At 43.3% G+C, this 14,962-nt stretch overlaps 1 protein-coding gene across 10 annotated transcripts in view; it reads right to left on the bottom strand.

The window, feature by feature from the left end:
• The window catches only part of KCNMA1 (potassium calcium-activated channel subfamily M alpha 1), a 762,160-nt gene that overhangs the window by 374,000 nt on the left and 373,198 nt on the right, over positions 1–14,962 (bottom strand). For all 10 annotated transcript variants that reach the window (XM_038010350.2, XM_007962879.3, XM_038010343.2 and 7 more), the window contains exon 3: positions 5,919–5,980. In XM_038010350.2, coding sequence (XP_037866278.1) covers positions 5,919–5,980 — 62 coding nt within the window. The remainder of the gene's footprint in view (positions 1–5,918; positions 5,981–14,962) is intronic.

Genomic DNA, 14,962 nt, shown 5'->3' with positions numbered 1-14,962 from the left:
TGGGCTGCCCACCTGGTCACGCTACAGGATGGGGTGCACTAAAGGGGATAGTGAAAGCTGGAATGCATAGTCCTTTACAGTTTAAAATGCACTGTCATGAATGGGATGGGATCTGTGCTGGCCTCACAGCGCTTGCAGGCGCCTGTCTTGAGGCTGAGCACAGAAGAGGCAGTGGGTCTGCACCTGTGCCTAGTCAGTTTGAACAAGGCTGGAGAAGGAAGCCAGATACTTTATGTCATTTCAAAGACCTCCATCCTATGTGGCTTCTATTCTTTGGGGCCAAATTTTCCTGAAGTCCATTAGTTTGATAATGCCAACTCTCTAGGCATATAGATATTGCACAACATAATGCAAAACTATAACCAATCAACTAATTCTGTAACTCTTTAAAAGAGACAAAAATGTATCTCATGGGGAAACAGCATTTCTCATATCTATTTCACTATGCCAAATCACAGGGACAGACTAGGTAAGGCTAGGAAGGCCAAAGAGTCTTTCTACTTGGAAAGACACCCCTAGGTGGTAGAAACTCATGAGGAACAATCAACTCTCCTTGTTCTTTGTTCATTTGATCCTCTTCCATTGCAAAATGCTGCCACTCCACTGAGATAACAGAGAAGTTGGTCCCATTAAGCCATTATTAGGAAGGACTGAATCAAGGCCCAAACAGACATCAGACAGCACCTGATCCAGGGCAGTGTCTTACGTGGAAGACCTGTGATAGAAGCCTCCTACGTACCCACAACTGCACACTTGGTTCTCAGGGTGAGAAATGGAGAAAGGGAGAACAAAAGAGAAAACAAGACCAATGCATTGGCAGGATGAGGTGAGGCAACTTCCCTTTCTTGCAACATCTCATTAAACCCCGTCAGTTACTTCCACAATCTGGAAATTTACTTCTTGACACTTAGAAGAGAGATGGCTTTAGAATGAGCCATGCTGGAATCTAATCCTGGTTCTACTGCTTACTAGCTACATGGCTTGGGCTATGTCTGCAGCTTCAGCCTCCTCATCTGTAAAGTGGGAATAGTAATACCTACCCTAAGAAGTTGTTAGGGGAATTCAATGAGGTTGTATGTGCTATTTTTGGTAAAGTGCCTCGCTCTGTAGCTCACAGACAGCACATAATCAGTGAAAGTTAGTTCCCTCCAACGACTTGCCCTTGCTTCCCTTTTGAAAGAGAATTTCTAGGCCAAGAGATGAGAGGCCAGGCTATGTGAAGACTGGAGTGAGAGAAACTACTGGGCGACTAACCAGTTCTGCTAAAGCTCTGGGCATCCCCAATACATCAACGGTGCCAGTTTTATTTTCAGAGACTATGAAAACAATCTGGTCAATTTCTATCACAATCTTAAAGATACTTTTCCTTAACCATAAGCAATTTTACTGCCTGGAAAATACACAGCATTGTCACATCTGAAGGTGTTTCAAACTAATAAATGAAGACAAAATGAATAAATGGGTGAGTAGATGCAAAAGTAAAATTTTAAAAGACTGGGGAGAGGCCATTTTCCAAATGTAACCCCACTGTTGCCTTGGCAATTGGGCCCTTGGGTGAGATGCTCTACAAAATTTGTGCTGCTGTTCCCTCCTCCTTCCTAACGTCCATATCCCCAAAACAGCAGTGCTGATACCAGAAGCCAAGAGCAAAGACTGGCAAAATCAGCAAGTGCCCCCATTGTGTGCCGGCCATTTTGGAGAGATAAAGTCATTAAGGAAAAATTTCACAACGTATAACCTTTCAGCTTTACTCCGCAAACAGCAGGTAGCTTCCCTTTCAGAGACAAGAGCCTGCATTGAAGTCACCAGTGAGCAGGACTTGACCTTCATTTTCAGTATACGCAGCATTAAATATTCATAATCCACGTAACCGTAGCATAAGAAGTAGCAGCGTTTAAACATGAATCAAAGGAATAAATATCTTCACACATGTGAGTCATCCTTTCCCAGAATGCCCCTGGTAAAAATGCAAATACCCAGAGCTCTGGGCCTCTGTCTCTTCCAACTTTCTTTTGAAATTCTGAAAGCAACAGAGACTGCTGCATTATGCAATCCATGAATCTCGCTCTCATGCTGACACTGGTGGGTCTTTGTTTTTTTTTCCTTATCTGTTAGATAAGAATTGCTGTTCTTGTGTCAAAGGGAGGAAATAGACAAGGACGGAAGCAGCAACGGTGACATTAGCACCCACAGGGTGTCTGCAGGCACTCTTGACTTGGTTGTACAATTTCTAAAAAATCTTTGCTTCACAAGGATCAGAATGTGTGGGAGGACAGGGTCGGCGTAGGTGGCAGGAGACATCAGAATTAGGAGCTAAAGTGACATGTGACATAAATTGGGCAGGAGTCCTTTTAAAAAGAATGAAAAAGAAAGGGAGCTTTTTGTACACAATCCACCTTGTATGGCTAATTGGAGCTTTGCGGAGATGGTGTGTGGAGGGCTCAATGCTTGTCTGTGCTTGTTAAGGCACTAACGTGATGTCTGACCAAAGACTTGGTCCAGAGACATCTTCGTCTGCTTGGGTGTTTCTAGAGAGTCTACTGCTGGGATTATAAAGCACAATTTTAATAAGGTTTAATGTAATTATCTTTGTTTTTAATTCCAGGAGCTCTGAGGACAATCTGTCTTAGCTAGATAGTAATCACTTGAGGCTACACAAATGAGTCTTCCCTCACAATCACTCTAGGATCATTAAGACCAGACCCAAAGAAAACGCCCTATGCTGGGATCTGTCTTTGCCTAATGGCCAAAAATGAAAGTTGTGCAGCTGTCTTTGGAAGTGACTTATCCATCACCTCTGGATGGTAAAAAGAGCTTTGAAAGGTTAAAAAGATCATAAACCCACCAATGATGACATTTCTCTGAGCTGTATTACTCATCTGCTAATGCACAGAAGTAAAATAACCACCTAGCCTGCTTGTCCACTTGCACAACTGGAGCTGACCTGCCTTGAGACATAGCTGGTCCAGCAGACCACGGGAGCCTGTTTTATACATTAATCGGCATTCCTCGCACTTTTCAAAGGGCTGGGTGCAGAGAGCCTGGAATCTTAGAGAGCCTGGAATCTCAAACTTGTGCTGCAGGACAGTCCTCAGCATTCTGTAGGAGAGGGGCAGCTCTGGCTAAAATTCACTGAGACAAGCCATTTCACTCATGTCTGTTGGTTTAGATTCACTTGTGGGAAAGCCTATAGACCATCCCCTAGTTTATTTATCTGAAGGGTGTAAATACTAACTACAATTCATCTGGAGAATTCTGGGTGCTTTTTTTTCCAGGGTGAAGATTTAATATAACTTCCACGAGAAGTTTAAAGCTGTCTTTCCAAAATATCCAGATGGCCAGCCAAACCACGAATGTGTAAAACTGGTAACAGTTTTGAATGAAAGGCATGGATTTTAAGAATGTACATTCTACTTTCTCACTTTCTTTCCATTTGCATCCTATATGTGGATAGAATTTCATTTTTTTTCTCATTCACTAAGCTCGATTATAGTTTTTTAATAGGTTTCACTGTGTTTTATTCTTGGAAATCTATGGACTTATCATAGAGATGGCTTTAGAGATTCTACAGTAATTCTCCCCCAAACTTAAACTGAGCTTGCTTGCTGTCTTTCCCAAGGAAGATGGAAAACTCCCTTGTGCTGAATCCACTGATTGGGCCTGCCACCGGACAGAATCTTCAAATATGGTCTCAGAACCAAATGAAGTCATGAAAATGAAAAGTTTCTATATAAATAACCAGAAAGTCTTCTTATAAACAAAGCCTTGCTATGCCAAACCACATAGTTTAGCAACAGAGATGCTGGGATGAGGCTAGGACCGTCCTCAGGCAGAATGGGAATAGCCTTGTTTCTAACCTTATCGGCATTTTTGTCAGGAAAAGGTGAGGACAGGACTGAAGTTCCATCCTTGGGACAGACTATTTGCAAGTTCATAAAAGAAACCGGAATCAGAGAGGACTTCCAGTGCTGTCTTCCCCAAGGCCTAGAAGGATCATAATTAAAGCCAAAGGACATTGAGATGGTGTAGGATGTTAGGGGAAGAGGGTATGCATTGGGGAATTTCATTCCTTTTCATCTTCTCACACGGAAATGGAGAACACCAGGATCCACAGAACAAAAGACTGCCTCACAGTAGACTGTAAAAAAAGACACAATCCAAATCCATCTAAAGAGCATTTTATTTCTGAGAAATACAGAGGGACAAAAGGTTAAAAAAATTAAAAAACGAAAAGGGAAGGAAGGCGCTGGCTGAGGCATCTGGGCCTCTAACCCATCAACACACTCACCTCCACATTAGGGTTTTCTCTCTCTGGGGCACACAAGCTACAAGCCCAAACCTCTTTCCTGAGTCTCAGCATGGAAGTTGACAGGGTCTACACCCCACGACATGTGAGAACGCCCCTGGAGAGAGATTGAAGAAATAAGACCAGGGGCTTTAGAGGATGTTCAGTTCAAAACAAATAGGGTCCAGAATCATTAAGAGTAAATATTAAAAAGGGGGCTTACCTTCAATGACATGCCAATGGGAGTCTTCCAAACTTAAACAAGCTCTTCTCTTTCTTGGCTTGGGACAGTTGATGGAGGGAGCATGTGGAATCCTGTCTCCCAACAGCGTTTAAAGGACTCTCCATCTGAGATGGTTGAGGGCAGCCCAGCCTCGCACGTGGGGATGGGCTGAAGGCCCTCTGATAGGCTTAGACTTGGCTGATTCCCAGAGACAGGTTATTAAAGGAGATATTTTCTTTATTTTCCCTGACTGACATTTTGACCTCTGCACCCAAATGCACAAAATCCCTGGCCGGCGACCAGATGGCTCTGAGAAATTCTGAGTTTAGCTGTGCATGAAATTACCACCATCCCAAGCCACAGGAAAGGAGCACTAAGCTCAGAATTCAGGCACATCAGAGTCTGAGCCAACAGGCACACCAGGGAGGTTTCCTAGTATCAAAGTCTAGTAGCCAACCATACCATAGATAGAGTTAAAGTTCAAAACACTCACACAGTGGACAATAAGGGCAACAAACTCAAGGCCACTATCACCAGAGTGGCCAAGTTCATGCCACAACAGAAAATGAGTTAGACTCCAGCTCGTTTCCCTGATGCTGTCAACTTCATGATTGCAATAGTATAGTTGGAACAAATTATTTCCTCAGGATTGGCACCTGCAGGAATCAGGGCAGAACTGGCTGCAACGTTGCAGTTCTAGTCTGTGCCCTCTTCATCCTTCTGCAAGGTCTTTATCATCTGTCACCCAGGCTCACCCTGGAGCACCAGTCCATTCAGCTGGCACCCAAGGAGTCTGCACGAGTGTCCACTCTAGAAGTCCTCAAATGGCCACGGGCCTCCACCTCTGGGGGTCATCATGAACTCCTCCATCCATCTCCTTACCTTCACAAGTCAAGAAGCACCAGCGTGCAATGCTTCAGCTGAATACCCGGTTGGCAGGCGAAAGGATAGCACCATGCTTTCTAAGCTGACCTCCAGTAAGATCAAAGCATTGGAAACCCAATTGAGAAAAGGATCCTACAACCATGGCAAGAATGGCTCAGACGCTCATCTGTGGGAAACTGTCACCCTCCCAGAAGTTGCAAATTCCCATCAAGTCATCTTACCCACTTGACATCTTCAGTGCAAATACATCATCAAGAAACAGCTCTTTAAAAATAAGTAATACCCAGCAAGAAGACTCGACCTCAGATACCTCACCCTTCTATGCCAGCAGACTTAAAGTAGCCTTCCTTCTCAGAACTTTCTTTCCCATTTAGAAAATCAGTACAGTGCAGCCCTAGCTTCCTCCAAAATCTTCTGCACTTAGAAGGTCTGGCAAAGGTTGGTGTTAAGGTAAATAAATGGATCAACATAAAGGCTTATGATTGTTTATGAAACAAGGGCAAGAAAGTATATTTGAATACTCACTTTGACGAATCTATGAAGTATATTACAAGTGCACCGATGCTGAGAGCAAAGACTAAGACAACCTGCAAAAGAAGAGGAAAATGCCATCACTTAAGAGTTGGACCTCAGGATGTTTGGGTTTTTTGACACATGCAGAAGCAGCTTTGAAATATGGTGCCCATTGCTCTCGGGGACCTGCTTGGAAATCTCACCCCCATCCCCAGCCCCCCATTACTGTCTCACGGTTGGTTCCTCATATGGCAATGGGCAGCAACCTCGCTCCTTGCCAATAGGGGTCAGGGTAGCCTTTTATATCTCAGGGCACTGGGTTTTTATCTGGCCCTGTTATCTCAAAGTTCAGCTTCTCTGCAATTGAAGTTGATAAACTTCAGTGGGAAAAGAGCAGGTAAAAATTTAAGGTGACACAATTTTTCATATTATATGTAGTCTACGATCTGCAGGAACTCCAATAGAGGAATGTCAACTTTAACAGCTTCATTGAGGCATAATTTACATACCACAATATTCACCCATTTAAAAAGTACAATTCATCAATGACTTTAGTAAATCTACTAAGTTATACAACCATCACTGTAATCCAGTTTCAGAACATTTTCATCATCCCAGGAAGATCCCTCAGGCCTGTTAAATCAATCCCCTTTCCCATTGCCAAGCCCCAGACCACTTTAATCTACTTTCTGTCTCTACACAAGAGATACCAATTTGAAGAGCACAAATTTGCTCGTACAAATGTCCACGTGTGCATGTGTGTACATACATAAAGATATATTCACTGCATGTATGATCTATATGATTATAACACTTCTGAAATACTTAGGAAAACAGTTTAGGTTTCAGGAAGTCAATTAGGCCATCCATTAGGCCAGTTATGTGACAATTCTTGTCCTACTTTACACTTTTCACTCAAAATTAATGTCCATGGATGGAAGACAGTTTTGGCATATCCTTCAGTGGATACCTGTCATGCTAAGGTCCATCGAATGAATATGTAGCAGATTAGGCTGACACCGACACTTCTGTCCTCACTACACATCCTACTTTCTTTAATCTTTCACAGAGGAGACTATTAATGCAAATAAAGGATAGTGAGAAATAAAGAAGATGCTTTCAGCCAACAATTAAGCCTGAGAACAAAAAGTAAGCACCACCATTACACACAATGCCTGGCTGCTAGGTCAACCTTTCAGGTATGCTAATACTCTGAAGAGACTGCAGGTTGAAGGGCATTGGAAGTCAGTCTCCTCAGTGTCCACCTATTGACATCTCTCAGGCCTTGGCTGGTGGGTAGAGAGGAATCCCAATTTATGTAAAGACTAAGTATGATCAAGCTGTGTGTGTGTGTTTGTGCCTGTGTATGAGAGACAGAATCTATCTCTCTTACACACACACACACGTACACACACATACACCTGTATTTTGTATGTGTGCCAGAGTGGCTGACAGAAAATGAAGTCTGCATGAGATACTCATTTAAAGCATTGCATAACTCCATGGAGCTCCTGGGGCAGAATGATAGCTTGCACAGTCCAGAAAATGACCATTAAAAACAAATGGACACTGTAAAAAGAATATGCAGTTTCATAGCAACTGATAAAATCTCCATATAAAGGGGAGGTGCTAAAACAATACACCACTGAGGTTTATTTCATTCGGCCATTTTTTAAAAAAAACTAAAACATGCTCCAATTGAATGCTGCAGTCTATCAGTAATTATCATCTGCCCAGCACTAATCCCTCTTAGCTGCCTCACCTCAGCCCCTCCCTTCACACACATTCATTCATATGTTCCTTTCAAAGGTACACACAAAAACAAGCAAACAAAAATATGAGCAGGCCTCCGATTTTTCCTCTATTATCTAAAGAAGGCAGCAAAACAAAGAGCTTAAGATTAATTTTGATCTGTGCTGCTATTTCTGAGGCATAAGCAGTTAGATCCTGGCCCTGACCTCATTCTCAAAAAGCTGCAAAGAGAAGGGGTGTGGCCAGAACCCAGGAGAAGGGCCTCTTCTCCATTCATAAACAGCTGATTTAAGACTAATCCCTGTCCATTTGGCTCCCTGTGTGTGTATCTGTGAATGCTGAGCATCTGTCAGAGCTGGCTATACAGGCCTAGGCCACCCAAAGCCACTGTTGTAGAAAAGGATAGGAAAGAAGTCCTTGCAAATGGCCTCTACATCATTCTGTAAGGAACTCGAAATCTAAGACCCCTGCAATGGCAATGTTGTCACTGCATCCAGATGTCCAACATAGCTGATACTAACTTGCTCCAGCTGCCTCCACTTGCAGTCGGTGATGGGGACTAATGTGTTCCTTATTTAAGCAAACAAGCCAGTGACAGGAGGAGGGCAGGAATCTTGCTGCCCTCTGAAGATGAAAACTCAAATATCAGCATCTCTCTGATAGAGTAAGAGGGGGAAGAAATCCAGGAGGGAAATGACCTCCACGGCTCCCTGGCCCTGAAGATTCTGTCGAATGGATATGCGCTTGGGTCCACGTGTTCAGCTGGAAGGCCTCCTCTCAGTGAGATACAGGATAGGCAAAATGCCCCAAGATGCACCATAAAATGCTCCCTGGGGAGATGCTCTGCTTCCCAGTATTAAGGTAACTGTGCATGTAGTCTTGAAACTTGCTAAACGCCTCTTTATCGTGTCAGGCTCCATCTTATTGTTAGCCTAGATCCAGGTGCTGCAGAAAACACATCAACACTTTGGATGTGGCCATGAAAATAGAATCCCCAGCAGAGACATGTCTTCTCTAGGCCCCTAGCAAAGCCACCTTAGAAGTGTCAGTTTAGTCTCTCTTTCTCTATCTGTCTAACAAATCCCCATTGTCTGAGAACTCTAAGTCTGAAAACACAAAATGATTACATTTTAGTGTACATGGTAATAGTAATATTATAAAGCACCCCAAACAGTCATCTAAGTATTTAACATATGCTATACATAAGGCCCAAGAATAACAGAAGATGGAAGGCCACTTGGAGTCATGAAATATATTCTTTCTTTTTTAGACAGTCTCGTTCTGTTGCCCAGGCTGGAGTGCAGTGGCACAATCGCAATTCACTGCAACCTCTGCCTCCCAGGTTCAAACAATTATCTTGCCTCAGCACCTCCCGAGTAGCTGGGACTACAGGCGCCTGCCACCATACCCAGCTAATTTTTTTTGTATTTTTAGTAGAGAGGGAGTTTCACCATGTTGGCCAGGCTGGTCTCAAACTCCTGACCTCAAGTGAGCCACCTGCCTCGGCCTCCCCAAGTATTGGGATTACAGGCATGAGCCACTGCACCTGGCAAAATATACTCTTTTTTATAGAGTCGTTCTTACATAGATTAATCCCATGCTATTATGCAATTAGTGATAAATCATATAGTACAGGTTTAGCCAATACAAAATGAACTATTGCCTAGATGGATCATTAGTAACTGGGTAAGGGTAGGAAAAGTAGGGTTCTTATCTCAATATCCTCTCCTTTCCCAAAATGTCCTTCTTTCTACATAGTAACACTACTCTAATATCTCTTCATGAAGGAGTGGGGCCATTGGGAATCCTTTTGCGAGCCTCTATAGTTTCAGGGACAAGGAGGACAGAAGCCCAAGGGACAAGGTAAAATGAAGCCAAGGAAAGCACAGTACCCCAGAAAGCAAAGCATCCCTGCCCTACAGCAGCTAAGTCAAAGAATAAGAAATAACCAAGCATGTAACAAAGCATTGTCCCACAGAAGGGCTTGGGGGCAGCAGTCTGAAACACAGATAATTTGAGCATTGCCTCTCTGGGTACTTCTGCTAACTTGCTTGACAGCCTGTCCTGCTTGCTAAACGTGCCATAGTCTGAGCTCAACAAATCACCTCAGCCACCTTGGACAGTATGAATTGTCACCTTCTCAGATTTACTGAAAACACCCATATGCCGTGTGGTGATATTGAGTACTTGGTGTGCCAGATTCCTAAAAACAAAAGCAATTTGATAAATGTCACTGAAACAATGGTGCTTTGAGTCATCTATTTTCAAAACTCCAAGATCAAACAAGACATGTGTTTGCACAAAAGAATGCCAGGAACACACATACACAGTGTATTTTTTTTTTTTTAAGGGCAGGGTGCAGTGGCTCATGCTTGTAATTCCAGCACTTTGGGAGGTCATGGCAAGCGGATCACTTGAGGCCAGGAGTTCTAGACCAGCCTAGCTAACACAGTGAAACCCCGGCTTTACCAAAAAATACAAAAAATTAGCATTTGTGGTGGTGCTCACCTGTAGTTCCAGCTACTTGGGAAGTTGAAGCAGGAGAGAATCACCTGAACCCTGGAGGCAGAGGTTGCAGTGAGCCAAGAATGTGCCACTGCACTCCAGCCTGGACGACAGAGTGAGACTCTGTCTCAAAAAAAAAAAAAAAAAAAGTAGGCCAGGCGCGGTGGCTCACACTTGTAATCCCAGCACTTTGGGAGGCCGAGGTCGGGGGATCACGAGGTCAGGATTTTGAGACCAGCCTGGCCAACATGGTGAAACCCTGTCTCTACTAAAAGTATAAAAATTTAGCCAGGCATGGTGGTGCTTGCCTGTATTCCCAGCTACTCAGGAGCCTGAGGCAGAAGAATCTCTTGAACCTGGGAGGCAGAGGTTGCAGTTAGCCTAGATTGTGCCACTGCACTCTAGCCTGGGCAACAGAGTGAGACTCTGTCTCCAAAAAAAAAAAGTCTGTCCCTAACACCTGATGCAAAGAAGGAGCCTAGTGCAAAATGGGGAGGAGAGAGGGGAAGTCCACAGCCATCTCACTAGATGAAAATCCCTGGGGGCCATGAAGATCTTTCAAATGTCTGACAAAGTTCATGAAAATTCATGAAAATGGAAAATAGTAAAGCCAAGCATAGACTATTCCCCCTCAGGTGATGGAGCACTTCAGGAAAAAGGCAGATTCGGTGATGTGAGTATAGAGGTGATTGAGTCAGGAAAGCTGGCTCTTAGAGACGTTTCCTGTTCTAGAACCTGGGCTGGAGTTGCTGCGATTAGGTCCATACGCTTTCAGCGGGTGTGTGAGGCATCATGGCCTTGGGAGGCAGATTCAGAGCCGAGGCTCACAAAGGTGGCTACCACCAGAATCCAGTCACCTGAGGAGTTTCCTTCCAAAGCAGAGATGCCCTCATCCCACCCGAGGACCAGCAAATCATGAGCTGGGGGAGGGGAAGTCTGGGCACCTCTTTTTAACAAGCTCCTCCAGTGAATCTGACATGTGACCAAGAATGGGAGTCACTGAATTAAAGCCATTAGGAGAAACCACTTAGCTCAAGTCAGAGATTAATTTACAAATGTCGCTTTAACAATTAGCCCATTAGAACATATGTATGAGGCCTGCAGGCTTAGAGAATCGTGCTAGGAGTACTAGAAAAAGTACAGAGAGGAGGATGAATTAATTCTCTCCTGAGCACGTTTTACACATTCTTCTCAGCTCACAGCAGAACAAATGACCCTAATTAATGATTCTGCATGTTTGATCAGGGTTTAGCTGCCTACTGACAGCAGAGACCCTTCTCAGAAAATGGACAATTCTCTATATATGATCCCAAAAGCATAGGACTTTTTAAATTGAAGTATATAATTTACATATAATAAAATCCACTATATTAAAAAATACAATTTGGGAGGCCAAGGCTAAAAGATAGCTTGAGCCCAGGAGTTCAAGACCAGTCTAGGCAACATAGAGAGACCCTATCTCTACAAAAAAACTTTAAAAAAATTATCCAGGCATGGTAGCACATGCCTATAATCCCAGCTCCTCCAGAGGGTGAGTCAGGAGGATCGCTTGAGCCTGGGAGGTTGAAGCTGCAGTTGAGCTGTGATCAAACCACTGCCCTCCAACCTGGGTGACAAGGAAGACCCTATCTCACACACACAAAAAAGAAAAAAACAGATGTGAGAACTCCCAAGGCAAAACAATCTGGAGACATTTTTTTTGAGAGATAATATCATTCCAACATCTAAATTATAATGTTTTTGGCCTGGTGAATTTATTAATAACAATGCCAACAAACATTTATTGAACATCTATGCACAAGGGCCAGAGTGAGAGACAGAGAAATGCAAAACTAAAACAGTTAAGTCAGGCCTGGCCTTTGCCCTCCTGGAGCATGGGATCTAGAAGTTTAAATTACTCAGGAGTCCCTTCTGAATGTAAGAAGTATTACACATCTCAATAGTCATCTCTAGGATATCAAGGAAGGATCAGATTAGGCAGAGAAGCAGCACCACCCTCACTGCAGACTCCCAAAGTGGAAGGGGGAGAGAAAGGGAGAATTGGAAAACCAAGGAAGAAGGAAGAAGAATTTTTGACATTCCAAGTCCACTTGGCTGTCCTAGGAAAGGATAGACACCAGTGATATGGTTTGACTGTGTCCCCACCCAAATCTCATCGTGAATTGTAGCTCTCACAATTCCCATGTGTTGTGTCAGGGACCCGGTGGGAGGTAATTGAATCACGGGGGCGGGTCTTTCCCCTGCTGTTCTTGTGATAGTGAATAAGTCTCACAAGATCAGATGGTTTTATAAAGGGGTGTTTCCCTGCACAAGCTCTCTCTCTTCCCTCCTGCCATGTAATATGTGAGTTACTCCTCCTTGCCTTCCACCATGATTGTTAGGCCTCCCCAGACACGTGGAACTGTGAGTTCATTAAACCTCTTTTTCTTTATAAATTACACAGTATTGGGTATGTCTTTATCAGCAGTGTGAAAACGGACTAATACAACCAGGCACACAGGATGAGTGATGTGGGGAAGGAAGAGCACAGGACACAGAAGACCTGGGTATGAATCTCCACTCTGCCCCTATAAGCAACATGCTCTTAAACACATCACTTAATCTCTCTGGGACTCAGTTTCCCAATCTGTGAAATAAGGAGATCGAAACAGATGATTATGACATGGGACCTTGGTAGAAACTAAAAACTTTTGGCTTGAAAAGGTAACCCTCACTTATGCTAACTGTAAACCATGTATGCTTAAGTCTGATTCAACATGCTGACAATATGCCTGTCCCTAAATCTGTATGCAAGAGGCTTGTTTCATAAGATCACAAGAGTAAACTCCATGGACACTCAGATTCATAGTTTGTGCTTCCAGAAGCACAATCAATTGCTCATGCAGAATGTCATCCCACAAAACTAACACAAGACATAGAAGGGCCATGGATCAGCTCTCTCCTGAGTCTGGGTCTTAGCTCTGCCATCACTACAGAAAACTGAGTGGTGGTCTGACCCATCCCCTCCCTCTCCTTGCCTCTGTGAGCTTTCAAAAGCCTATGCTTTTGCAGGCTTTACCTCTCCAGAAGCTCAGACTGAGTATCAGTGTTTTCCTAAGGGAAAAAGAAAATGATTTTTTTCTCTTTACAGTTTAGCAAGTATAGTTTATATGTTCTTGTCATTCCTAAGTCATGAATGGTTCTCTTTAGAAGAAGATATAGGCGAGGTACGGTGGCCTATGCCTGTAATCCCAACACTTTGGGAGGCTGAGGTGGGTGGATCACTTGAGGTCAGGAGTTCAAGACCAGCCTGGCCAATATGGTGAAACCCCATCTCTACTAAAAATACAAAAATTAGCTGAGTGTGGTGGCATGTGCCTGTAATCCCAGCTACTCAGGAGACTGAGGCAGGAGAATTGCTTGAACCTAGGAAGCAGGGGTTTCAGCAAACCGAGATAATGCCACTGCACTCCAGCCTGGGCAATAGAGCAAGACTCGGTCTCAAAAAAAAAAAAAAAAAAAAAAATATATATATATATATATAAAATATCTTGCCACCATAAAAGGATTTTTGTTATTATACATTAAAAAATATCTGGAATATTTCTGCAGAGCCATTTAATCATCCATAGGTCTCCTAAGTTCCCAAGCTAGCATTCTGAAACATCACATTTGACTTATGGAAGAACATGCACAAAAATGCTGTAAATTGATTCTCTGGAAACCAAGACTCCAAACAACAGATTAAGTAGAGATGTATTCAAGATGAAAGAAAGGAAGAAGAAAGAGGGGCTTTGTAGTTGGTATTTGGGATTATAGCATTAAAATAAAATGCATGGGATTGCCAGATAAGAGTTAAACTGCTTTGTTCACATGTAAGGAAGCCTAGCAAAAATTTCTATGATTTTACAGGCATTAGGATCTGGTGCTTTCAAAAATGCAATACTATGAAGCCATATTCAGTGTGCAATGGACTGAATTCTTAGGACACACATGTAAATTGGAGAGAATCCCTCCTTAAATCACCTCAAATGTCTTCCATAGCTTTTGGTATGAAGAAAAAAAAAAAAAAAATCCCTGACAGAGTCCACAAGGCCTTGCAAACTCTGATCTTTTCCTCCTCTCTGACTTTATTTCACATGCTTCCACATCTAGACTCCAGGAACCTAACTTGCAGTTCTTCTCATTCACCATTTGACGCCTCCCACCCCAACCACCACAGAGTCTTTGCACAAGCACTTCCCTCCTCCTAGAAGCCTCACCTGCTCGCATGAGATGCCCATCCTTCAGAAATCAGCTCTGCTGTCACTTCCCTGCCTATAGGTATAGTCTGTTTTGTGTAGCAGTTAGCAAAGCAGCAATTTTACATGTCTTTGTGCAATCATTTTGATCAATTGCTCTGCTCTTTCCTTTGCTGGATGGCAAGTTCTGTGAAGGCCGGGTGTGTGTCCATTTTTAGTTATCACTACATTCCAAGAAACTAGCAAAGTGTCCCAGTATTTGTTAAATAAATAAATATGTGGAGAAAAGGCTGGAGAATTAGTTTGAAGACTGAGTATAGTGGAAGCAAAAGAGAGGTGGGAGAACGTGGATTACCCTCATTGAGTAAGACTCTGAAGTTTATAACCCGGAATAAAGGCGAGATGCAGTTCCAGGTGATGGCAGGATCTCCAGGATCCCTGGTGAAAGTGGAGCAGGAAGAAGAGCACCGTGGTGGTCAAGGTTGAGGGTCTGAGACACACACATGGATAACACATGGATAGCAAGGACAGTTCTACACACAGACTTGAAGGTGATGGCGGGAGCTGAGGTTGAGAACA

This window comes from Chlorocebus sabaeus, chromosome 9, assembly GCF_047675955.1.
Source record: "Chlorocebus sabaeus isolate Y175 chromosome 9, mChlSab1.0.hap1, whole genome shotgun sequence".
Classification (NCBI taxonomy): Eukaryota; Metazoa; Chordata; class Mammalia; order Primates; family Cercopithecidae; genus Chlorocebus; species Chlorocebus sabaeus.
This window is presented reverse-complemented; position numbering and strand designations above follow the sequence as displayed.